Below are 24,059 nucleotides of genomic sequence, written 5' to 3'. Positions count from 1 at the left end.
ACCCAGGTCTCCTGCATTGCAGGTGTTTTCTTCACTGACTGAGCCACCAGGGAAGGCCATTTCCTAGAAGAGAACAGCAAACTACAGCTAGCAGGCCAAATCCAGCCTGTCACCTGTTTTGTCAACAAAATTTTATTGTAACACAGCTTGCTAATTTATTTATCTATTATCTATGGCTGTTTTATCTCTGCAGTGACAAAATTGAGTCGTTTTGATAGACACTATATGGCCCACAAAGCTGAACATAATAATTATTTTTTTAATTTAAATTTGTTTATTTTAATTAGAGGCTAATTACTTTACAATATTGTATTGGTTTTGCCATTCCTCAACATGAATCCGCCACGGGTGTACACGTGTTCCCCATCCTGAACCCCCCTCCCTCCTCTCTCCCTGTACCATCCCTTTGGGTCGTCGCAGTGCACCAGCCCTAAGCATCCTGTATCCTGCATCAAAACTGGACTGGCGATTCGTTTCACATATGATATTATATATGTTTCAATGCCATTCTCCCAAATTATCCCACCCTCTCCCTCTCCCACAGAGTTCAAAAGACTGTGAACATAATAATTATCTGGCTTTTACTGAAAGTTTACCAACCCTTGTCTTAAGGTGTCATCATCTTCATTATTAAAGCTGACCTACAAGAACTTGTTTACTTTGTAGTGTGTTGGTGAGGGGAAGAGAGGACTTGGAAGACAAGCTTGTATACCTGTGGCTGATTCATGCTGATGTATGGCAAAAACCATCACAGTGTTGTAATTATCCTCCAATTAAAATAAATAAATTAATTAAGTGAGATCCAGAAGTCACCCATCTTACTTGTGCTCACTTTTCACTGGACAAAATTCAGTTACATAATCACACCTGGCTGCATTGGCTGTTAGGAGTTGTAATTATAGTTGAGCAGCCTTATGCTCAGCTGAAATTCAGGAGATTGTATTGCTAAATGGATGACGCAAAGCAAAGTTACTGGAGGGCGTTTCACGCTCTGTATCTCAGTCTGCTCCTCTGGCTACCCATTATCCTTTCACACCCTTTTTCTTACTCTTAGAACTTACTTAGCCTTTCCCCACAGAAGACAGCCCAAGGTCTCATCCAGTTGACTATGTTCAACCCAAAGTCGAGGCTCTCTGGATGGTGTGCAGTTCTCTGTTATATCTGCATGTAGCTTTTTACGGAGCAGTAATCACAAGTTGCCTTGTGACACCTCCTTTCGCCATATACAGTGCGGAGTAGGAACAGGATGACTCCCATTTAGAAAAAAATAGAATGAAAAACAGACAATAATCACGGTCCACAGCAGTTATCACTTTCTTGTAGGCAGAGATTGTGGTCATTTCCTGTCATGCGGTGGAGTAATTCCTCAGTGAGCCCTCTGACTCCCCTTGGTCCTGCTCTCTGAAAGTAAATTCTTTGCCCGTCTTTAAGGCCTTATTCTCTAGGATGTTCTTCCTTGTTCACCTCTCTTGTGGTTGAGCTTTGGTGATCATGCCTTCTTTAGAAGAACTTTCCCAGCTCACCTCCTATCAGTGTAGGATTGGGGCCACAAAGATTACTGAGATTATCAGTCATGGGTTTGGAAAGCCAGGTTTTTGTTATGTTTAGCAATATGATTCATTCAAAACTGAGTAAGTTGCTGGATTCTTTGCTTCTAGTCAGCTTCAGGTAAGAGTAATCATACCCAAGGTTTCTCTGGACATAATAATGTTTTCCTCTTTATTTACTACCTTCTGCGTTCAGCCCTTTTTCTCTCCTCCATTCAGTAAGACTACCTCGAGGCCAGCTGAAACTACAGCAGCCGCCCCTGATCTCATCTTTGACAGTGGGTTGTTTCAAGGCAAAATTATCATCTTTGGTTTAGGGGTACAAAGCCTTTTGTTTTTTTCACATTCTGACTTTTTCTAGCCATCTTTCCTAGGGCTTAGTTGATATTTTGTTTGCATTCCAAGTTACTTTAGGAGACAGTTTACCAAATGTATGTGTGTTTGCCTCGCTGTGTGGCTTTGCGGTATCTTAGTTCCCCAACCAGGGATCAAACTCATGCCCTCTGCAGTAGACACGTGGAGTCTTCACCACTGTACCGCCAGGGAAGTCCCTCCAAATGTTTTCTTAGGCCTCACAAGGAGGTCACCAATTTTCCAGTTTGCAGTATCTGTTTCCTTGAGAGCTACTACCCTATTTTTAACTCAGTATCATATACTTCAGTTTTTTTAAATAGCAACATCCTTCCTGAATTTAGTAGTTTCTGTATTGATTAGGGTACAGGTTAAGCTATTGTAGTAACGAAATCTAAAAAATACAACCACACAATAGGTTAGAAATTTATTTTTCCTTTCATTTATAACCTGAAGTGATTAGGACCGTTCTGCTCCACGAGACCATTTTGGGATTCGAGCTCTTTCCGTTTGGTTTTGTCACGCTAAGTATGTTCTCAGCTGCATGATGAAACAGGCTCGCACTGTCATGACTACATTCCAGTCCGTAGAAAGGAAAAAGCTGAGAATAGAGGGTAAGCAGTTCCTTTTCAAAACATGAATCAGGGATTACCCTTCACTTACCCATTCTGACGTTGCATTCATTAAAACTTAGTCACTTGCTGTCAGAGTGGAAAATCTAGTCTCTAGCTAGACACTCATGTTTCTAGGAAGAATACTGGAAATACTGGAAATACAGTGAAGACTCTGCCATGGTGCTTTATCTCTCCTGCAGAAGGTGGGATTACCTATGAGCCCAAGTGGAAAATACTGTTTTCACTTAGCTTTGAACTGAGTTTGTCATCCATGTGTAGGAATCTTGTGTAGTAATCAAAGAGGGTGAAATTTACTCTCATCTGGCCACAAGCCTTTGGTGGTTCTTACAAACACTGGCTCTTTGAGAGGGAGAAGCTTCAGACGAGCAGTGGGCCGTCCGCTGGATCAGGTGAGGTACTTAGACGGGCTTCTCTTTCTCCTTTGAGTGTGCGGTGAAGCTTGCCAGGATGGTTGGTTACGTGAGTGCGGGGACTGTGGAATACCTCTACAGCCAGGATGGCAGCTTCTACTTTCTGGAACTGAACCCTCGGCTACAGGTGGAGCACCCCTGTACAGAGATGGTGGCCGATGTCAACCTCCCTGCCGCGCAGCTCCAGGTGAGTCACCCTGCTCTCGGCTCAGAGGGTTGCCTAGAGAAGTTTGGAATGAGGGATGCCTGCCAAACTGGCTCAACCAGCCTGTGTTAAGAGAAAAGTGCCGCCTATCCAAGTCTCGTGTGATGCTCCCCCTTTGTGCTGGATGGCTTGGGATGTGTGGATGGGTTTCCCTGATATGGAACAATTCTGGAGTATTACTTTTTAGCCTGACACATCTGATATAAAATGTCATATTTTTGCAAGACCCTTTACAAATAATATGCTATATTCAGCTGTTTCAGTTCTGGGAAACCTTACTTTTTAATTGTCCTCTATTCCTTTTTCCTCCCTGGAGAAGGAAATGGCAACCCATTCCAGTATTCTTGCCTGGAAAATCCCATGGGGCAGAGGAGCCTGGAGGGCTACAGTCGGTTGGGTCATTTTTTGAGCTTCCCTGGTGGCTCAGCGGTAAAGAATCCGCCTGTCAGTGCAGGAGATGTGGGTTTGATCTCTGGTTCGGGAATACCCCCTGGAGAAGGAAACAGCAGCCCACTCCAGTATTCTTGCCTGGGAAATCCCATGGGGCAGAGGCGTCTGGTGGGCTACAGTCCATAGTGTCACGAAAGAGTTGGATATGGCCTAGTGACTAAACAGCAGCTTCTTTTTCCTAGTGCTACAAACTGAAGTAATTCCACTTCAGAGTGGTGGCTGAGATTTTTCCTGGCAGGAATGTGGCAGCACACATTTATTTTTATAGTGTTTAAAGTACCACTGTTAATATTATTTTCTCCATTCTGCCCAGGAAACAGATTCTGTGGGAAGCAGTAATAGCTAATGATGAAGTTTGATTTGATTTGTAAATACGTATTCTTTATCCACAATGGGAACCCCTTTTGGTCCCCCATGGTCCCTATTAAGGAACCCAGTAAATGAAGATTTATGTATATAAATCTACTCTTTCCATTGATTTGTGGGGATAATTTGGAGGTAATTATGACATGCTGCTGCTGCTGCTGCTGCTGCTAAGTTGCTTCAGTCATGTCCAACTCTGTGTGACCCCATAGACGGCAGCCCACCAGGCTCTCCCGTCCCTGGGATTCTCCAGGCAAGAACACTGGAGTGGGTTACCATTTCCTTCTCCAATGCATGAAAGTGAAAAGTGAAAGGGAAGTCGCCCAGTCGTGGCCGACTCTTCGAGACCCCATGGACTGCAGCCCACCTGGCTCCTCTGTCCATGGGATTTTCCAGGCAAGAGTACTGGAGTGGGGTGCCATCGCCTTCTCCAGTTATGACATAGTTAGGACTTTTTAGCTGTCTGGACTTCTTGGAGAGCCACTGACATTGACTCTTCCCTTGGATATTTTCATTCTTATTAAAAATGTCATAGTTTTGAAAGACACTTGACAAATAAGGGTGATGGAGAAATGACGATTAGAGGGAAGCTCATGTCTATTCCATTAGGGATTTGGGGACTTTTTAAGAAGTCGGAAGTAATTAACACCTCCTGCGAGTTTTGTTTCAAGTAATTTAGAGTTGCCTATTCAATGATGTAGAATGTAGACTATAAAAACAAAGTGTTTTAGGTGGTGGCTACTGAAGTGAAAAGTCTTTTCCGTCATCTGATAGCCTCCGCGTTTTAAGGGAAGTAACTGTGAAAGATGAGTGACGTGTGTTTTATTACCTTTCAGATTGCCATGGGGATCCCTCTGTACAGAATCAAGGATATCCGTATGATGTACGGGGTCTCTCCCTGGGGCGATGCTCCCATTGATTTTGAAAATTCGGCTCACGTTCCTTGCCCAAGGGGCCATGTTATTGCTGCTCGTATCACTAGTGAAAATCCAGATGAGGTAACCCGTCACTTAAAAGGTTTACACTTTTTTTTCCCCCCCACTGTGAACTTTAGTACTAAGATGCTATCTGAGGGCATATCTGAAGTATCTTGGGACCTCCCCTGGCGAGGGAAATTAGAGGCTTCATCGGAGCAGACACGTAAGTTATCACTGTTGCACTGCTCATTCAGTTCTATCTCAGTCGCCGTCGAGTCCTCAGTGGGCCTGTAGCACTGGACATTGGCCCGCAAACCTTAATGACTTTTGTGTGTCATTTCCACTTTCCTGTGTGTAGGTGATTACATAGAACCTGACCAGTGAGTATATGAATGTTCTTTTTCTTGTAAGTATAATATCATCTCATATTCTTCACTCCCTGACAGGGGTTTAAGCCCAGCTCAGGAACAGTTCAAGAGCTGAATTTTCGCAGCAATAAGAACGTTTGGGGTTATTTCAGTGTTGCTGCTGCAGGAGGGCTTCATGAATTTGCTGATTCTCAGTTTGGTCACTGCTTTTCCTGGGGAGAAAACCGAGAGGAAGCAATTTCGTGAGTATAATCGCATGTGGTTGCATTTCAAGAAATAAACTGTGGTAATCTTCAGTGAACTGTTAGCATGGGAAAGGGAGTCATGTATTGCTCTAGAAGTACTCATACGGATAACCTGCTTGAAGAAATACATCTTCAGTTGTAGTTGCATTCATGTTGTATTAAGTTTATGCAGTGTTCGGCAGGTGTTTTTCTGTCTGTTACTCTGAGCCTTTTCAAGTAATTTTTTGTTTTCATGTGTTTTTGATCAATGTATAAAATTGATTAAAGATGTCATATTTTTCTATAGAAATAGTACTGTTATTTGGAGCAGAAGTAGATTTTTTGGCTAAGATCTTGGTATCTTATATCATGGATAAGATCCATTATTTGTCATCAAAATAAAGGTATAGCTATAAATGTCCTGTAGTCATTTAAAATAATAAAGTTAAGCTGCTTATTACATGAAAAGGGCTTAAGGGAACTATCCACGTCACTGTATATGAGGGACCTCAATATGCTATGAAATATATGCACAACTTACAATGTAACTAGTATATCATAGGTATTAGTTAATATTCTATTAGCATAAACATTTAATATTTAATTTAATATTAAGTTTTACTTGCCTGAAAAGTAGGGTTCTAAGAGGTGATTTTGACAGGTTAGATATTTTAGAATATCTATCCAAAATTGATTTGCCTGTTTTATATTTTTTAATTGTCGATTGACTTTCACCAAGGATTTAATACTATTCCTTTGACTTTTAACCTGTACACCTAGATTATGTAATCAGTAAATACTTATTAATAATGTTTTCAGAAGTTGGGAAATCTCAGGGGTTTTTTTTCTGTATTTTGTGCTCTACAAAGCAGTGCTCCCAGAAAAACCATCTGCCTTTTGTATCCTGCTTTGCCAAAGTGAAGAATATAAACCTAATGTTATGAATAAACTAGAATATAAACCCAGTGTTATAAAGAAACTAGAGCTTGCAAACCGGTGGTTGTCTGGCTAGTCACAGCCACTGATGTGCTTTGATTGGCTTATAGAGTATTGTTTAAAAAGTGGGAGATTGAAATAAATACATGCATTTCTGCTGTCTCTTGAAAAAAATGGGGTGACAATAACATTGGTTTTATATTCCACTTGGCCAAAGTTAACCGAAGCTTTGTGTGACTGCTTCTTTTAGAGGAAACACGAACTCTCTAGTTCACGCAGTCCCCCGTCCAGCCTGCCTCGTTTGTTTACATCCCCAGGGTGGCCACTCTTGATATTTAGGTTTCCAGTCTTGATTGGCAGGCCACCAAGCCTTCCCTCCAGGACACGTCATATGACTTGCTCCAAAAGTCTTGCTCCTTACTTCCCAACCTGCTCTGGACATTCATCTGCAGTGTAAAGCTACCAGGCTAACGCTGAGCATATGAAAATTATGGTCTCTGCAATAAGCTTGCTTTCTCTTTTTAAATATTTCATTTATTTATTTGGCTTCGTCGGGTCTTAGTTGTGGCACTTGGGGTCTTTATTGTGGCGCAGGACTCTCTAGTTGTGGCACGCGGGCTCCGGAGCACATGGGCTGAGGTGCCCTGCAGCATGTGGGATCTTAATTCCCCAGCCAGCGATCGAACCCATGGCCCTTGCATTGCAAGGTGGATTCTTACTCACTGAACCAGCCGGGGAATCCTGAAGCTTGCTTCTTGACACCATGCCGGAGTTCATTCTTCAGCTCAGAGTTTGTTTCTTCTTTCTGCATGACATTAGGCTTATATTCTTCAGCTTGGTGTTCACTACTCTTCTCTAGACTAGTCCCAGCCCATGTTTCCCTTATTATTTTCCATGACTGTAATCTAAATACCACGAGAACAGAACTGTGTGTGTCTCGCTGCTGCGGTGTCCCCTGAATGCAGTGAGTGCTCCGTCAGGGTTGGACGAGTGGACTGGCCCCTCATCCTTGTCCTCATCACTGTCTGCTTCAGTTGTAACATTCCCTGTGCACAACGCCTCTTTATTTCCTTTTCCCCTTTGTTTCTGCTGTTCCCTCTCTCCATTCTTTCATTTACTCCTTTCAGCAAATACTTACTGAATATCTTAATGCTTCTTGCAATATAATGAGGACCACCATAGGGTCTGTGCCATCATGGAACTTGATGATCCAGGGTAAGAGAGGCAAGGAAGCCGTTGAACAGAACATAGGAGGTGCTGTCTCTGATAGCGAGATTACATGAAGGTGTTACAGGAGCGTAGAGCTGAGTCAGCTAACTCCATCCAGAATGGGTCTGGGAAGGTTTCCTAAAAGGAAGGGACATCTAGAATCATATCTGAAATGTGTAGAGGAATCAGCCAGACCAAGAGAGGGCATAGAGAGGAGGATGGAGGTAGGAAACGGAGGAATATTCTTGGCTGAGAACTCCTGGACCACCTGGAAGAATATTTCTGTCACAGTCGTAATCTTAGCTTTATTTTTATTCCATTTCAGATCCCATATCCTTTTTTTTCCTTAATTGAGTAGTTGATTTACAGTGTTGTCTTAGTTTCAGGTGTACAGCAAAGTGATTTGCTTTTTTAACATATATTATTTCAGATTATTTTCCATTATAGGTAATTATAAGATATTGACTGTAATTCCCTGTGCTATGCAATAGATCAATATTGCTTATCTATTTTAGGTATAGTAGTTTGTATCTATTAATCTCACGCCCCTAATTTACCCCTCCCCGCTCCCTTTCCCCTTTGGTAACCATAAGTTTGTTTTCTATGTCAGATCTTACATTCTTTGTGAAACCAAAGGGAGGCAGGTTTTCTCCCTGCTTAGAACCCCTTGGTGCTTTGCTTTTATTTCTCTACTGGTATTTATGATATTCTGCCATAAATGTTTAAAGTGATTACTATCTCCACATTTTCTCTCCCTTAAGAGCTTAGTATGTGTCTTGAATCTGTGAGATGCATAATAAATGTCAAAGTTATACTGGGAAAAAGCTCACAGTATTGAAATCTTGTTAAAATGTGGTTAACACTTAATTGGGAAGTAAGCAAAGTAATGAGCAACTCATTCTATAGTTGGCTAAAACACATTTTTTTAAAAAGAAACACTCTCACATGTAGTGTCAGGCTGATCCCCAACTTTCTCTAACCCTAACCCTAACCCTAACTTCATTGTTTGGAAACATTCAAGTTAAGGTCTTAGTATTTGTAAAAATTCATTGGACAGTATACTTAAAATAAGTATATTTTATTATATGTAAATTTTACTTAGATAAAATAAAAAGGGTTTAAGAAGGGAAGAATTATGCCCTAATTCTAGTTAACCAGCAATCAATGAATGGAATGATGGAAACAGTGAAAACGAAGAGTGGTTTGCACATGATTTGTTCTCTGTTCTGTGTAACGAAGTGTCTGTGATCTGCGATGCTCAGCTGGTCGGATTAGTCAGACTCACAAGTTTGCTGAGTTCTTGAAAATTCTGTCTGGAACGAGCACATGTGTATCTTGCACCCTTATTTGTTCTTGGCACTGTCTGTTTCTTTCCCCTTCCTCCTAAGACTCCAAAGGGATGAAATAGTTCTTGAAAACAGTTGGAAAACAGTAGGACACTTGTCGCTGAAAGAGACCTGCTTCTGTCCTTCTCCTAGAAACATGGTGGTGGCTTTGAAGGAGCTGTCCATCCGGGGCGACTTCCGGACCACAGTCGAGTACCTGATCAAACTGCTGGAGACGGAAAGCTTCCAGTTGAATAGGATTGACACGGGCTGGCTGGACAGACTGATAGCAGAAAAAGTACAGGTGGGCATTTCTCCACTTACAGCTTCTGGGATTGGGTTTTAATAGGCTTGTGATGAGATCAGTCCATGCCATTAGATAAAATTTATTTAATTCTAATACAAATGGTTCTAGGTCTGTGTGTAAAAGTCTAGGAGTCAGTGTGAGTTTAGCACTGTAAGTAAGCGTTCTTGTGCCTTGTTACACGATCATTGTATAGGTTATTGTATAGTATTACTTCCAAGGATATAGTTGAAGAGAGGCGTGCAGAGATTGAAATACTTTCTTTCTTCACTTAATATTAAATGTGGTTGAGTTCTAGCTGTCTACCAAGTACTGATGAGAGGGCTTCATTTTAATCAACAGAAGTTACCCTTTGTTCCTGAACTGCTGGGCTCATATAAATTACTCAAAATTTCATATAGAATTGTTGGATTCATGCGTATTACCTGGAGGTAGTTTACACACCATTTTTCTTTGAGATTATCAGTAGCCAAATCTTTGTACTTTTTTTGGAATTTATTTGTGACAGAAGCTTGTTTTTGAGCTACTCTCCGATTGGCTCAGTGAAAACCTTAGGAGGGTGAGGGGAAAGGTGTTTTTCATCTCTATTCAAATTCTAAAAATGTGTTTTTGTCTCAAAAACCAGTTGGATAACGAGGATGGAGATTCTCAGTGGTCGCTGATTCTTCAAGCACATTTGAGCCTGATTTAAATTGAGGGGCCATGGTGCCAAGTGACTGACTCCACTTTTGATTTGCCCTCTTTTCGTCCCTTTCAGGCGGAGCGACCTGACACCATGCTGGGAGTTGTCTGTGGGGCTCTCCACGTGGCAGACGTGAGCCTGCGGAATAGCATCTCCAACTTCCTTCACTCCTTAGAGAGGTAGGCTTGGCATTCCGTGTTCCGTGCGGGCCAACCCGCGGTCCTGAGGACGGGACTGACGCTCAGAGGCCCTTTCATTCTTCTCTGTCACTAGCAGCTTCTGAGTGCCGCTTGCTCACTGACCGTGGGGGCAAGGAGGAGAAGGGATGCGGGAGCTGATGACAGATGGTTTGGGAGCTCTAAGTGTAGATTCTAGAAATTGGTTTATCCCATGGTTAGAATTGGTTGCTTTGTAAAAACTGGAATCTTTCTGTACGGTACAAGCATCCAATCTCTCCCAGCCCTGGTGATAAAAATCTGGTGTTTCTCTCTAGTAAGGCACCCTGAATACTTCATATATTACCTGTAGTACCTTGTACGAATTAATAATCGAGGCTGATATTCATGGTGACCTCACGAGTCTTTGAAGTATAGGATCAGACTGTGTGTGGCTAAACTTGTTTCCAGCACTGATTCTGGAAACTAAGCTCTGCCTCCGAGTCCCTAGAGGAATTGTCCACAAGGCTAATCGTTTAAAGCACTTTATCACAGGCATTTTAATTCAACTGAGATTTCATTTATTCAAGTCTTACCACGAAGATCTCTCACTATGTTGCACTGACGCTCAGTGTGAACAGGTAATATATTCACATGGTTCAAAATTCAGTAGGCGCTAAAAGATATATAGCAATGAGTCTCCTCCTTACCTCTGTTTCCTGGCCACCTAGTTTTCTTCCCTATGTTTCTGTTTTTATTTTCTGTTATCTTTCAGATATATGGTAGATACATATAAGCATATATACGTAATATTTGTTCCTTCCTACCTCCATTTTTTTTCAAATCAGAAGTGATAGCATAGTTTGAAACTATCCTGTATAATTTCAATTGCTGTTTTAATTTAACAGTGTGTTTTAGAGAGAGTTTCATATTAGTGCATAAAAGACTTCACCTTTTTAATGGCTACATAATATTCATTTATGTGGCTTTTAAAAAATTTATGTCTCTGTCCCTTACCGATGGTCCTTTGGGTTGTTTTCAGTCTTGGTATTCCAGGAAATGCTATAGCCAATCACCTCAGAGAGTCCCTTGTGACCTTTTAGAACTTTCTAGAAGTAGTTCTCATGTTGCTGTTTTTCAGGGGTCAAGTCCTCTCTGCTCATACACTTCTGAACACAGTAGATGTTGAACTTATCTATGAGGGAGAGAAGTATGTACTGAAGGTATGCTGAACCTCATACGGTCTGTGCCATCTTTTTTGCCTCTGTCTTTGTCAGCGTGCTTCCTTTAGGTCAGGTGGTGGAGGGAAATTGTGGTTTATTGCAGGGCTGGGCCCTAGTAAAATTACAGTCATTATTAGTGTCAGTAGCCTGTGTCAAAGCAGTATTTGATGAGTCTCTGAAAATATTTTCGCTGTTGTTCAACTTCACATGTGCAACCAAGAGATGAAAGAGACAGAGAACCATCAGAGCAGGTCCTCCTGTTCGCTTGCAGCAGGGCTGAACCGTGCCCAAGCACTTGTGCTCAGACACCAGTGCCACGAATTTCTGTCCTCTCCAACAGAGCTTCCTTTAACTATTTTTATTTATTTATTTTATTTGGCTGCATTGGGTTTTAGTTGGAGCGTGCAGATCTTTAACTGAGTCATGGAAACTCTTAGTTGTGGCATATGGGATCTAATTCCCTGATCAGGGATTGAGCCTGGGCCTCTCTCATTGGGAGCTTGGAGTCTCAGCCACTGGACTACCAGGGAAGTCCCATCTGATGGAGCTTGCTCACCTCTCTGAGATACTGAAATTTTGTCTGGCACTCTTCACTGGAAAGAACACACTGATTTGTCTCTTTGGTTTCTCATTTCTTAACAGGTGACTCGACAGTCCCCAAACTCCTACGTGGTGATCATGAACGGCTCGTGCGTGGAAGTTGACGTGCATCGACTGAGCGACGGTGGACTGCTCTTGTCCTATGACGGCAGCAGTTACACCACATACATGAAGGAGGAGGTGGATAGGTGAGTGGCTCTTTGGGCTCTGTTTGCTGGTCATTGTACCAACCTTTTTTCTCAGTAGGTGTGTTTAACTCTTGGGGTTTTCAAGGTCTTTTTGGGAAGTCTATTCTAATTTTTTTTTTAAATAGTACATGTACCTAATAAAAATTTTAAGACTATCAGAAGTCTTTAAAATTAAAAACAATGTATCTCTACCACTCTAGTGTGGACAGACAATGAAAAATAAATTCCCCTTTTTATAGGCTACTCCTGTTAACAGTTTCTTATATGTCTTTACTGAAATTTTATATGCACATATAAGTTATATATATGTACATACTGTGTTTTTCTTTTAAACATATTCACAAATAAAAGTAACCCCTAGTTCTGCACCTTATTTTTTCCTTTAACATATTGTACACTATTCAGCACTAAACATTGTGTTGTTGTGATAATTAAATGAATTAATACATGGAAAGTGTGTAGACCATTGCTTGGAACTTAGTAAGAGTTTGAAACATCTTAGCTATTACATCATCAGCACCTTCATGTTTTTTTTTTCTTCCTGCTCAATGGAGATTCCTGTTCTTTTTAATGGTCAGATACTCTTCCATTATATGGATGTACCATAATTAATATGACCATTATTGAAGGGAATTTTGGTTATTTGGCATTGTAAACCAAGATGCAGTAAATGTCCTGTGTGTCTGTGTGTGTGTCTGTACAATGAAGTTTTCAGGTTTTCTTAAGATTGACGTTATTTTTGCCTTTATTCTTTACAACTTAAGATGCTTTATTAACTTAGGTATTCCCACTTATCTCCTAGATATCGCATCACAATTGGCAATAAAACTTGCGTGTTTGAGAAGGAAAATGACCCTTCAGTGCTGCGCTCACCCTCTGCTGGGAAGTTAATCCAGTACATTGTGGAGGATGGAGGCCATGTGTTTGCTGGCCAGTGCTATGCTGAGATCGAGGTCACGGTGGTCACTGGGCTTCCGGGTCATGGGAGGGAAGGTGGGGAAAGAGTTGGCTGGGATGGACTAGGACTCAGGAGTAACAGCAAGGAAGTAGAAAATAGAAGGGAAAGAGTATCTGTTTAATTGGGGTTATGAACCTTAGCATTTTATTCATTTAAAAAAAAATATTTGCTTGGCCGTGCCATATGGCATGTGACATCTTAGTTCCCTAACCAGAGATTGAACCTGCACCCCTTGCATTGGAAACACGCAGTCTTAACCACTGGACTGCCAGGGACTTAAGGACTCCCTGAACCTTACGGACTGAATCTTAAGGACTCCCTGAACCTTAAGATTTTAAAAACATTAAAAGCTCATACCTTTCCTTGGATAGATGAGGAGCCTCTAGTTCTAAAGAATAGATACTAGGCAGCAGCACTTATTGAGTGTTAGGTATTATGCCGAGTACTGGTTATACAGAAAAAGTATGATAGGTGGAATGGGGCCTTGAGACAGACTTGTCATGAAATATGAATTTTGAGAAGGCTGAGCACAAAGTGCAGAGGGCCACCTGCCCCAAGTCAATATGGGGCTGGATGGGCAGCACGCGAATTCCTGAAAGAGGGGACTTTGATCTTGGCATTGAAAGATAGACAGTGATAGACCAGATGGGGAAGGCCAGGCAATGCTGTTTAAAGGTGAAGGCATAGCACGCACAGAGGCACAGAAGCACGAGCGTGTGGTGTAGAGAGGGAACTGCAAGTCCATACTGACATCGTTTGAGAGCAGACTGAGGTTTCACGGGAAATGGCAAGCAGAGATGCCAAATGAGTTGTCAGGATTTGAGATCACGAAGGACCTTATAAAACATACTCAAGGCTGGTGGTGTCACTGAAGGATATGACACAGAAAAGTGATGGAATAAGATTTAGGCTCTAGAATGATTGCTTCTAGTGGCCTTATTGGAGGTGCATAGCATGTAAAGATGTCTATGGGGAGGTTGGTTTTTTTTCTTAATATTTTTTAAAAATTTATTTGACTGCACCAGGTCTTGGTTGCAACAAGCACACTCTTAGCTGTGGCATGTGGGATCTGTTTCCCTGGCTAGGCCCAAACCTGGGCCCCCTGTATGGGAAGCGCAGAGTCCTAGCCCCTGGACCACCAGGGAAGTCCCTGCTGGGAGATTTCTGAACTGCTCTAGACCAGAAATGATAAGGGGTCAAACCAAAGAGTTGGCAAGACAGGAAGATTTTTGAGAGAGGTTTAGAAGATATATTCAACCTGGCTTGTGACTGGTAGATAAGGGAGAAAAAGGAGTGAGAATGATCCTTAGTTTTGGTCTGGATATCATAGATAGACAGTGTAAGTACCTGGATCCACAGGTATGAGGAAGATAAATTGTTCATCATTTCTTGGTATAAGACAAGTCAAAACCAACCATGGCAAAAGTGGATTTAAACATTAGAAACGGGAACTATCAGTAGTTGTCATTAATCCCTAAAGCTAGGTCCTGAGAGATTTTAGTTTTCCTTGTAGGTGATGAAGATGGTAATGACCTTAACAGCCGCAGAGTCTGGCTGTATCCATTACGTCAAGCGGCCTGGAGCAGCTCTTGACCCGGGCTGTGTAATAGCCAAAATGCAACTGGACAACCCCAGCAAGGTCCAGCAGGCAAGTAGGCGGATAGACACTCTTAATATTGCTCTCCAAGAGCTGGGTGCACGGTAGGGTTAGTCTGGAGAGGCAAGTGATCTCAGTCCTTGGTTTTCCAGTTTTTCCTCCAACTTTCTGCCCTTCATTTTATGCCTTAGGCCTTTGTATTTGTGCCTTTGGTATCATGCATCTAGAATGTGTAAGAGTTACTATGATATTAAGAATATGTGATTTTCCTCAAGAGGCTTCTCTCTCGTTGTCACTGGATGTGTTAAAGGGAAGTCTTTCTTTCTTTCTTTTTCAAACTAATTAATTACTCTGACTGCATCGGGTCTTAGTTGTGGCATGCGGGCTCTTTGTTTCTCTGTGCAGGCTTCTCTAGTGCAGCGTGTGGGTTTCCCTCTAGTTGTGGCACACGGGCTCAGCAGTTGCTCTGCACAGGCTTAGTTGCCCCACCACTTGTGGGATCTTAATTCCGCCTGGATGGCTGATTCTTAACCACTGGACAACCAGGGAAGTCCCTAAAGGGAAGTCTTGATTTTACATGATGAATCTAAGTTGCAGTGGTGTGTCTGGAGGTAGTGGATGACTTGATCTCTCATTGGGGTTGACAGGCTGAGCTTCACACAGGCAGTCTGCCACGGATCCAGAGCACAGCACTCAGAGGCGAGAAGCTCCATCGAGTGTTCCACTATGTCCTGGATAATCTGGTCAACGTGATGAATGGATACTGCCTTCCAGATCCTTTCTTTAGCAGCAGGGTATGAATCACTTTTCTTAGGTGGGGTGGGGTAGGGGAACAGGTATACATCTTGGAGAATGGGTGTTCTCCAACATAGTTTAAAATTCATATAGGGAATTTTTCTAAGAGGGAGGGAGATAGAGCTGTTTGACCAAAATTCTGCCACTATTAGTTGTAGGATTTGAAGTCTTTATATCCTTGCTTCTTATCTCTGTCATTGATTTCACATTTAATTGGGATTTAAACCAGTAAACAAGGACAATGTTAGTTGTCTATATTATAATTTCAAAGTAAGTACCGGCATACCTTGGGGATATTGCAGGTTTGATTCCAGACTGCTGCAATAAAGTGAATATTATAAGAAAGAAAATCACACAAATACTTTGGTTTCCAGTGCATAGAAAATTTATGTTTACATATTGATCAAGAACCTGCCTGCCAATGCAGGAGACATGAGATGTGGGTTCAGTCCCTGGGTTGGGACGATCCCCTGGGGGAGGAAATGGCATCCCACTCCAGTATTCTTGCCTGGAGAATCCCATGGACAGAGGAACCTGGTAGGCTACAGTCCATGGGTCGCAAAGAGTCGGACACGACTGAAGTGACTTAGCAGGCACATAGTCTATTAAGTGCGTAATAGCATTACATCTAAAAAATGTACATACCTTAATTTAAAAATGTTTTCTTGCTAAAAAAGGCAAATCATCTCCTGAGCCTTTAAGGAGTCATAATGGTTTTGCTGGTGGAGGGTTTGAAATACTAGAATTACCAAAATGTGACAAGAATTACCCAAATGTGACACAGAGACGTGAAGTGAGCAAATGCCGTTGGAAAAATGGTGCCAATAGACTTGCTTGGCACAGGTTTTACATGAAATCTTCAGTTTGTAAAAAAGAACACCGCCGTATTTGCAAGGTGCAATAAAGCAGTGCATAGTAAAGCGTGGTATGCCTATACTGTATGGTAGTGAATTCAGACATAATTTTCTTTGGGGGATGGTGTTAATTTTGTCCAGATCCTGTTTTATTGTTTCCTTCTTCTCAGGTGAAAGACTGGGTTGAACGGTTGATGAAGACCCTCAGGGACCCCTCCTTGCCTCTCCTAGAATTGCAGGATATCATGACCAGCGTCTCTGGTCGTATCCCACCCAACGTGGAAAAGTCTATCAAGAAGGAAATGGCTCAGTATGCCAGCAACATCACATCCGTCCTCTGCCAGTTTCCCAGCCAGCAGGTACTTGTAGACTAACGCTGCCATTTTCTGCTGGCTGCCCACACTAGGGTTCATGCAGTCGGAGTCCTTCCTGTTTGGATGCTCCTCACTGTCTGGATGTTGTACTTTTGAAGTTTTAAGCATTGTGCCCTTTACAAAACTGCCTCATGATACCAGCCCAGTAAGTTAAGTGTTGGGTGTGAAAGGTAACGTATCTGTGGTTCAGAGAAAAGCATATTGGCCATGTACCCCATAGAGGTTTGTCCCTGGGGCTGCGCCCTGATTAGAAGGACTTGGTGATTCTAAAGCAGGCGGGTATTTGTAGCTCTTTCATCAGAGACTTCCTCACCTCTGCAGCATGCTGATTACTCTGTGCCTGTGATCCAGACTTACATGTAGGGAGTAAAGCTGGACAAGTGGGGCATTAAGCGTGTCTTGCCCGTCAGGACCTCTGGTAAGGCGCTAGGTTTTGTGATGCACTCGTTAGTTCATCTGGCAAAGGGTGAAGAGACATAGAAGCTGCTTTCTTATTTATCATGAATGAACCCCTAAACTATGCCTCGTAGCATTCAGCTGCTCTCAACACGGGAAAGATAGAAATAATCATGTTACAATGATGAAGATTCCAATAGAGACACGGAGTAGAGAGCCGACACATGGATGCCGTGGGGGAAGGGGAGGGTGGTGTGGATTGGGAGAGCGCCACTGCCATATACACTGCCATTGGAAAACAGGTAGCCAGTGGGAGGCTGCTGCACAATACAGGGAGCTCGCGCCGTGCTTGGTGATGACCTGGAGAGTAGAATGGGGGCGGGGGTGGCAGGGAAGCTCAAGAGGGCGCTATATATGTTCACCTGTAGCCGATTCACTTCGTTGTACAGTAAAAACTAACACAACATTAAAGCAGTTATATTCCAATTAAAACAACAACAGCAGGATTCCTAGTGTTGATGCTATTATGCAGGCTAATGTTTTGGGTCCCTTTGTTGAGCTGGGCTTCATTTTTCTCTTTTCTTATACTTTAGATTGCCAACATCCTAGATAGCCATGCAGCCACACTGAACCGGAAATCTGAACGGGAAGTCTTCTTCATGAACACTCAGAGCATCGTCCAGCTGGTGCAGAGGTACGTACATGGAAGTCCAGAGTCCCAGATCTGCCCGTCCCCACACCTTCCTTCCTTCTCAGTAGTCACAAAGAGGTTTGCCTTCAGGTCACCTTAGAGAACTTAGGAAGCACCTCTTCTCTTAGAAAATACCTATGTCTACTAAATATGTTAGAATTGTGAGCTAACTCTCCTACTCAGCGTTTCTGATGACTTTCTATTCGGCATCTTTCCATCAATTATTAAGGCATGAATCTCATTGTTATCTTTTTTCCTTACAATTTCCCGTGAACTCCTAATTTTTCTCCTGGCATCAGGCCCTCTTTGACGTTTACTCTTATTAGCTCATGGGATCAACTATTGGGATAAAGTTATCTTCATAGGACTTTTTCAACTTTAAGGTATTCATAAATTTTTCAGATTTCCCTTAGCCATTTCAAGGGTGTGGTGATCATTTTTGCTTAGCAGTGGGGGACTGAACCAGTGTGATGTTGGGTAGGGCTATCAAGTGGTTTTGGTTTTGTTTTCTCTTTCTCTCTCTTTTTTTCTCCATTTCTTTATAAGAAAAAAAAAGTCTTGTCTGTGGCCGCATTTCTTTTAGACTTGGATTTATGGTATTTATTTATTATTTTTGGCTGTGCTGGGTCCTCGTCACTGTGCATACACTCTCTCTAATTGTCGTGAGCAGGGCTACTCTCGAGCTGTGGGCTACACTGGCTTCTTACGGTGGTGGATCTCCTGCAGAGCTCAGGCTCTAGGGCGTGGGGGCTTCTGTAGTTGCCGCACAAGCGAAGCTGCCCCACGGCATGTGGGTTCCTCCCAGACCAGGGGTCGACCCTGCGTCGCATGCACTGGCAGGCATATTCTCAGCCACTGGACCCCCAGGGAGGCCGGCTTGAATTTAAATTGACCTGGTTAATTGATTCTAGACTGGCTCCTGTCCTGTCCTATATGCATTCTATAGGAAGCCTAGTAAGCTTTGGGTTTATTATTTCATGGTTGGCTATTTAACGGTGTTAGCCTGTCAGGATTTTCTTGTAGACTTGAATTTATGTTATTTATCTATACCTTCCTCTCTCTGCCTAGGTACCGCAGTGGCATCCGAGGACACATGAAGGCTGTGGTGATGGACCTGCTGCGGCAGTACCTGCGAGTAGAGACTCAGTTCCAGAACGGTAAGCTCCTTCCTGAGGCTCTGTACCCGAGAGCATCTCTTCCTGAGGCTCTGTACCCGAGAGCGTCTCTTCCTGAGGCTCTGTACCCGAGAGCGTCTCTTCCTGAGGCTCTGTACCCGAGAGCGTCTCTTCCTGAGGCTCTGTACCCGAGAGCGTCTCCTTCGAGGGCTGAGCGATAGCTGAGCCAGTCCATCCTGTCACCACCACTTGACACGAACAACCGTCTTCCTCCTTTCACCAGTCCCTTGAAAAATAAACTGCTCTGTCCCACTAGCACCAAGAAACAACAACAAAACACAGCTTGATGAAGCTGTGAATCAATGTGCTTCTGCGAGAGGGCTGACATACTTTTTCTAGTAGAGATTAGCATTCCCCATTGGCCTCTTCTTGACCTTGAGGTCAAGGGTTCATTGAGGTGAGGGTTAGTTGAGTCAGACCAGGCTGAAATTGAGAAAGCCTACGAAGAACTTGTGTCTCAGCAGCTCATCCATGGAATGAACCACAGGCATCTGAAAAAGGCTCAGATTTTCCAGTGCTTTTCAGTGTATTGTTTGGGTGGAATTTATCCGTCACTTTCTCTGTATAGTGTCACTAATGACTTACCACGTCTCTAAAGCACCGTGGCTAAGATTTTAAAGCTCCATACTGCGGATCCTGCTTTCTGCCACAAGATGGCAGTGAAACGCCACAGAGTTTGAAAGATTGCCTCTTCATGCTCTTTGCTCTGTTTTGCTCACTTTTCCATCCTTAAAGGATGACTCTGCCACTCATGACAAGCAGAAATACTCAAGTAAATATTGCAGACCGAATCTGGCAGTGTGTAAAATAATACGTCACAACCCAGTTGTCTTGATCCCACTAGTGTAAGCTTGATTAATATGTGAATCATTTATCATGTAATGGATAAGAAGAGGAAAAAACATGGCCATCATCTTAAGATATGGATGATACAAGCCTTTGACAAAATTGAATATCCATTCATGATAAGTCCTTGGCCAACTGAGAATGAAATGGTACTTTTTATCATGTAAAGTTCTCCTACAAAAAAATCTGTAGGATACATCATACATAGTGGTAAAATGTTGAAAGCAATCTCTTTAAGATTAAAAATAAGACAAGGATGCCTGCTATCATTACTGCTCTTTAGCATCGTACTGGATATCCCAGCTGCTTTTGTAAGGCAAGAAAAAGAATAAAAAAGTATGAGGACTGGACTAAAGGTATGGAAAGGAGTACAGAAATACATCAGCCACTATTATATATGACATGAGGTCTACCCGGAAAGCCTCAAAGTATCCACGTTTATTATTAGAATTATTTAACATTTAGCAAAGTTGTTGGATACAAAAGCCAGTATATGGGGCTTCCCTGGTAGCTCAGTGGTAAAGAATCTGCCTGCCAGCTTGGGAGATACAGTTTCGATCCCTGGTCTGGGAAGATCCCATATGCCACAGAGCAACTAAACCCACGCACCATAACCACTTAGCCCACTCATGGCAACTCCTGAAGCCCACCCACCCTAGAGCCCGTGCTCCGCAACAAGAGAAGCCACCACAGTGAAAAGCCTACACAGCACAGCTGAAGAGTAGCACCTGCTCTCTGCAGCTAGAGAAAAAAAGCTTGCGCCACAGCAAAGACCCAGCACAGCCAAAATAAATAAATTAATTAAATAAATTGAAAAAGTCAAATACAAAATTAAAATTTTATAGTATAATAACAGTTTAGAAAAATATTCCATTTGAGATAGCAACCCAAAATATGAAATTCCGAGGAATAAGTCTAACAAAAAAATGTGCAACCTTTTTTGGAGAAAGTTGTAATCAGTAGAAACAATAAAGAAGGTCTTGATAAATATCATGGCCTTGGTTTGGAACATATATATTTGCAAAGTGTTGATTCTCTCTGAGTTCACCTGTAGATTCATTGACTTTCCAATAAAAATCTTACTAGTGTATTTCTATGGAATTTGTCAGGCTAGTTCTATAATTCACATGAAGGAAAGGTAACCAAGATTCTTCTAAAGAAATACACTATGGAGGTATTTGTCCAGTTTAATATCAAGATTTGAGATAAAGCCACATTAATGAAGAGATTGTGATATTGGTGTTAGGACAGATTAATGGAACAATGGAACATTGGCTGTTAACCCTCTGTTAATCCAGAGGCAGATATATGAAAAACTACTTTACAACAGGGCAGGTGTTTTAAGTCATGGGGAAAGGATAGTTTGCTACTGGTTAATGGATTATTCATTTGCCACCACCCCTCCAAAAGAAAAAAGATCCCTAGCCTAGACAAGCAGAGAAGGCAATGTTAAGCCACTCTAGTACTCTTGCCTAAAAAAATCCCATGGACGGAGGAGCCTGGTAGGCTGCAGCCCATGGGGTTGCTACGAGTTGAACACGACTGAGCAACTTCACTTTCACTTTTCACTTTCACACACGGGAGAAGGAAATGGCGACCCACTCCAGTGGTCTTGCCTGGAGAATCCCAGGGATGGGGAAGCCTGGTGGGCTGCCGTCTATGGGGTCACACAGTCGGACACGACTAAAGCGACTTAGCAATAGCCGCAGCAGCAGCCTAGACAAGATGCACAAAAATTGATTCCAGATTAATTTAAAACTTAAACACGTACTAAAGGGGCAAAGCTACTCAATTTTTAGGAGAATATCCTTATGACCTCAAGACCAAGAAGATTTTGTCATGTAAGACCAGCAGGAACAAACTATAAAGGAAAAGGACAAATAAGTTGACCTCACTTAAGAACTTCTGTTCATGAAAAGATCCCGTAAAGAGACTTTGAAAATACAAGCCATAAACTGGAGGAAGATATTTACAAATCATAACAACTGAGGAAGGATTAGAATCTATAGAGCACTGCCTTGTGTCAATAAGTAAAAGATGACCTAATAGAAAAATGGGCAAAAGATAAAAAAAAGATAATTTGCAGAAGAGGAAGCACGCATGATCACACCCAAATGATCAATGAAAAGATGTTCGATCTTCTTACTAATTAGAGAGTTATGAAACAAAACCGCAATAAGCTTGGCAAAAATTTAAAATTTACACCATCTTCCACGACTTCTATAAGTAGAAGTGCAAATTGTTACAACCACTTTGGAAAACAGTTCATCAGTATGTAATGGAATTGAACTTATTTATGTTCTTCAACCTACCAATTTCACTCTTAGATGACATGCTCTAGAGAAACTGTTACACGTGTTTATTAAGGAGACATATACAGGAGTGTTGGTGGCGTCATTATTCATTAGTTAGTTCAATCGCTCAGTCTTGTCCGACTCTTTGCGACCCCATGAATCGCAGCATGCCAGGCCTCCCTGTCCATCACCAACTCCCAGAGTTCACTCAGACTCATGTCCATTGAGTCCGTGATGCCATCCAGCCATCTCATCCTCGGTCGTCCCCTTCTCCTCCTGCCCCCAATGCCTCCCAGCATCAGAGTCTTTTCCAATGAGTCAACTCTTCGCATGAGGTGGCCAAAGTACTGGAGCTTCAGCTTTAGCATCATTCCTTCCAAAGAAATCCCAGGGTTGATCTCCTTCAGAATGGACTGGTTGGATCTCCTTGCAGTCCAAGGGACTCTCAAGAGTCTTCTCCAACACCACACTTCAAAAGCATCAATTCTTCGGCCCTCAGCCTTCTTCACAGTCCAACTCTCACATCCATGCATGACCACTGGAAAAACCATAGCCTTGACTAGACGGACCTTTGTTGGCAAAGTAATGTCTCTGCATTTGAATATGCTATCTAGGTTGGTCATAACTTTTCTTCCAAGGAGTAGGCATCTTTTAATTTCATGGCTGCAGTCACCATCTGCAGTGATTTTGGAGCCCCCAAAAATAAAGTCTGATACTGTTTCCACTGTTTCCCCATCTATTTCCCATGAAGTGATGGGACCGGATGCCATGATCTTCGTTTTCTGAATGTTGAGCTTTAAGCCAACTTTTTTGCTCTCCTCTTTCACTTTCATCAAGAGGCTTTTAGCTCCTCTTCACTTTCTGCCATAAGGGTGGTGTCATCTGCATATCTGAGCTTATTGATATTTCTCCCGGCAATCTTGATTCCAGCTTGTGTTTCTTCCAGTCCAGCGTTTCTCAGGATGTACTCTGCATGTAAGTTAAATAAGCAGGGTGACAATATACAGCCTTGACGTACTCCTTTTCCTATTTGGAACCAGTCTGTTGTTCCATGTCCAGTTCTAACTGTTGCTTCCTGACCTGCATACAGATTTCTCAAGAGGCAGGTCAGATGGTCTGGTATCCCCATCTCTTGAAGAATTTTCCACAGTTTATTGTGATCCACACAGTCAAAGGCTTTGGCATAGTCAATAAAGCAGAAATAGATGTTTTTCTGGAACTCTTTTGCTTTTCCATGATCCAGCGGATGTTGGCGATTTGATCTCTGGCTCCTCTGCCTTTTCTAAAACCAGCTTGAACATCAGGGAGTTCACAGTTCATGTATTGCTGAAGCCTGGCTTGGAGAATTTTGAGCATTACTTTACTAGCGTGTGAGATGAGTGCAATTGTGCGGTAGTTTGAGCATTCTTTGGCATTGCCTTTGGGATTGGAATGAAAACTGACCTTTTCCAGTCCTGTGGCCACTGCTGAGTTTTCCAAATTTCCTAACATATTGAGTGCAACACTTTCACAGCATCATCTTTCAGGGTTTGAAACAGCTCAACTGGAATTCCATCACCTCCACTAGCTTTGTTCGTAGTGATGTTTTCTAAGGCCCACTTAACTTCACATTCCAAGATGTCTGGCTCTAGATTAGTGATCACATCATCATGATTATCTGGGTCGTGAAGATCTTTTTTGTACAGTTCTTCCGTGTATTCTTGCCACCTCTTCTTAATATCTTCTGCTTCTGTTAGGTCCATACCATTTCTGTCCTTTATCGAGCCCATCTTTGCATGAAATGTTCCCTTGGTATCTCTGATTTTCTTGAAGAGATCTCTAGTCTTTCCCATTCTGTTGTTTTCCTCTATTTCTTTGCATTGATCTCTGAGGAAGACTTTCTTATCTCTTCTTGCTATTCTTTGGAACTCTGCATTCAGATGCTTATATCTTTCCTTTTCTCCTTTGCTTTTCACCTCTCTTCTTTTCACAGCTATTTGTAAGGCCT

The 24,059-nt window shown here is 42.3% G+C and overlaps 1 protein-coding gene across 6 annotated transcripts in view; it reads left to right on the top strand.

The window, feature by feature from the left end:
* The window catches only part of ACACA (acetyl-CoA carboxylase alpha), a 288,377-nt gene that overhangs the window by 116,400 nt on the left and 147,918 nt on the right, over positions 1–24,059 (top strand). For all 6 annotated transcript variants that reach the window (NM_001009256.1, XM_042255219.2, XM_060394702.1 and 3 more), the window contains 13 exon segments: positions 2,960–3,130; positions 4,798–4,959; positions 5,325–5,488; positions 9,094–9,244; positions 10,002–10,105; positions 11,223–11,304; positions 11,947–12,092; positions 12,895–13,045; positions 14,564–14,698; positions 15,295–15,441; positions 16,467–16,655; positions 17,660–17,760; positions 18,826–18,914. In NM_001009256.1, the coding sequence (NP_001009256.1) occupies positions 2,960–3,130; positions 4,798–4,959; positions 5,325–5,488; positions 9,094–9,244; positions 10,002–10,105; positions 11,223–11,304; positions 11,947–12,092; positions 12,895–13,045; positions 14,564–14,698; positions 15,295–15,441; positions 16,467–16,655; positions 17,660–17,760; positions 18,826–18,914 (1,792 nt within the window).

This window comes from Ovis aries, chromosome 11 (genome assembly GCF_016772045.2).
Source record: "Ovis aries strain OAR_USU_Benz2616 breed Rambouillet chromosome 11, ARS-UI_Ramb_v3.0, whole genome shotgun sequence".
NCBI classification, from domain to species: Eukaryota; Metazoa; Chordata; class Mammalia; order Artiodactyla; family Bovidae; genus Ovis; species Ovis aries.
The sequence above is the reverse complement of the archived record's forward strand: the minus strand, read 5'-3'. Positions and strand labels throughout refer to the sequence as shown.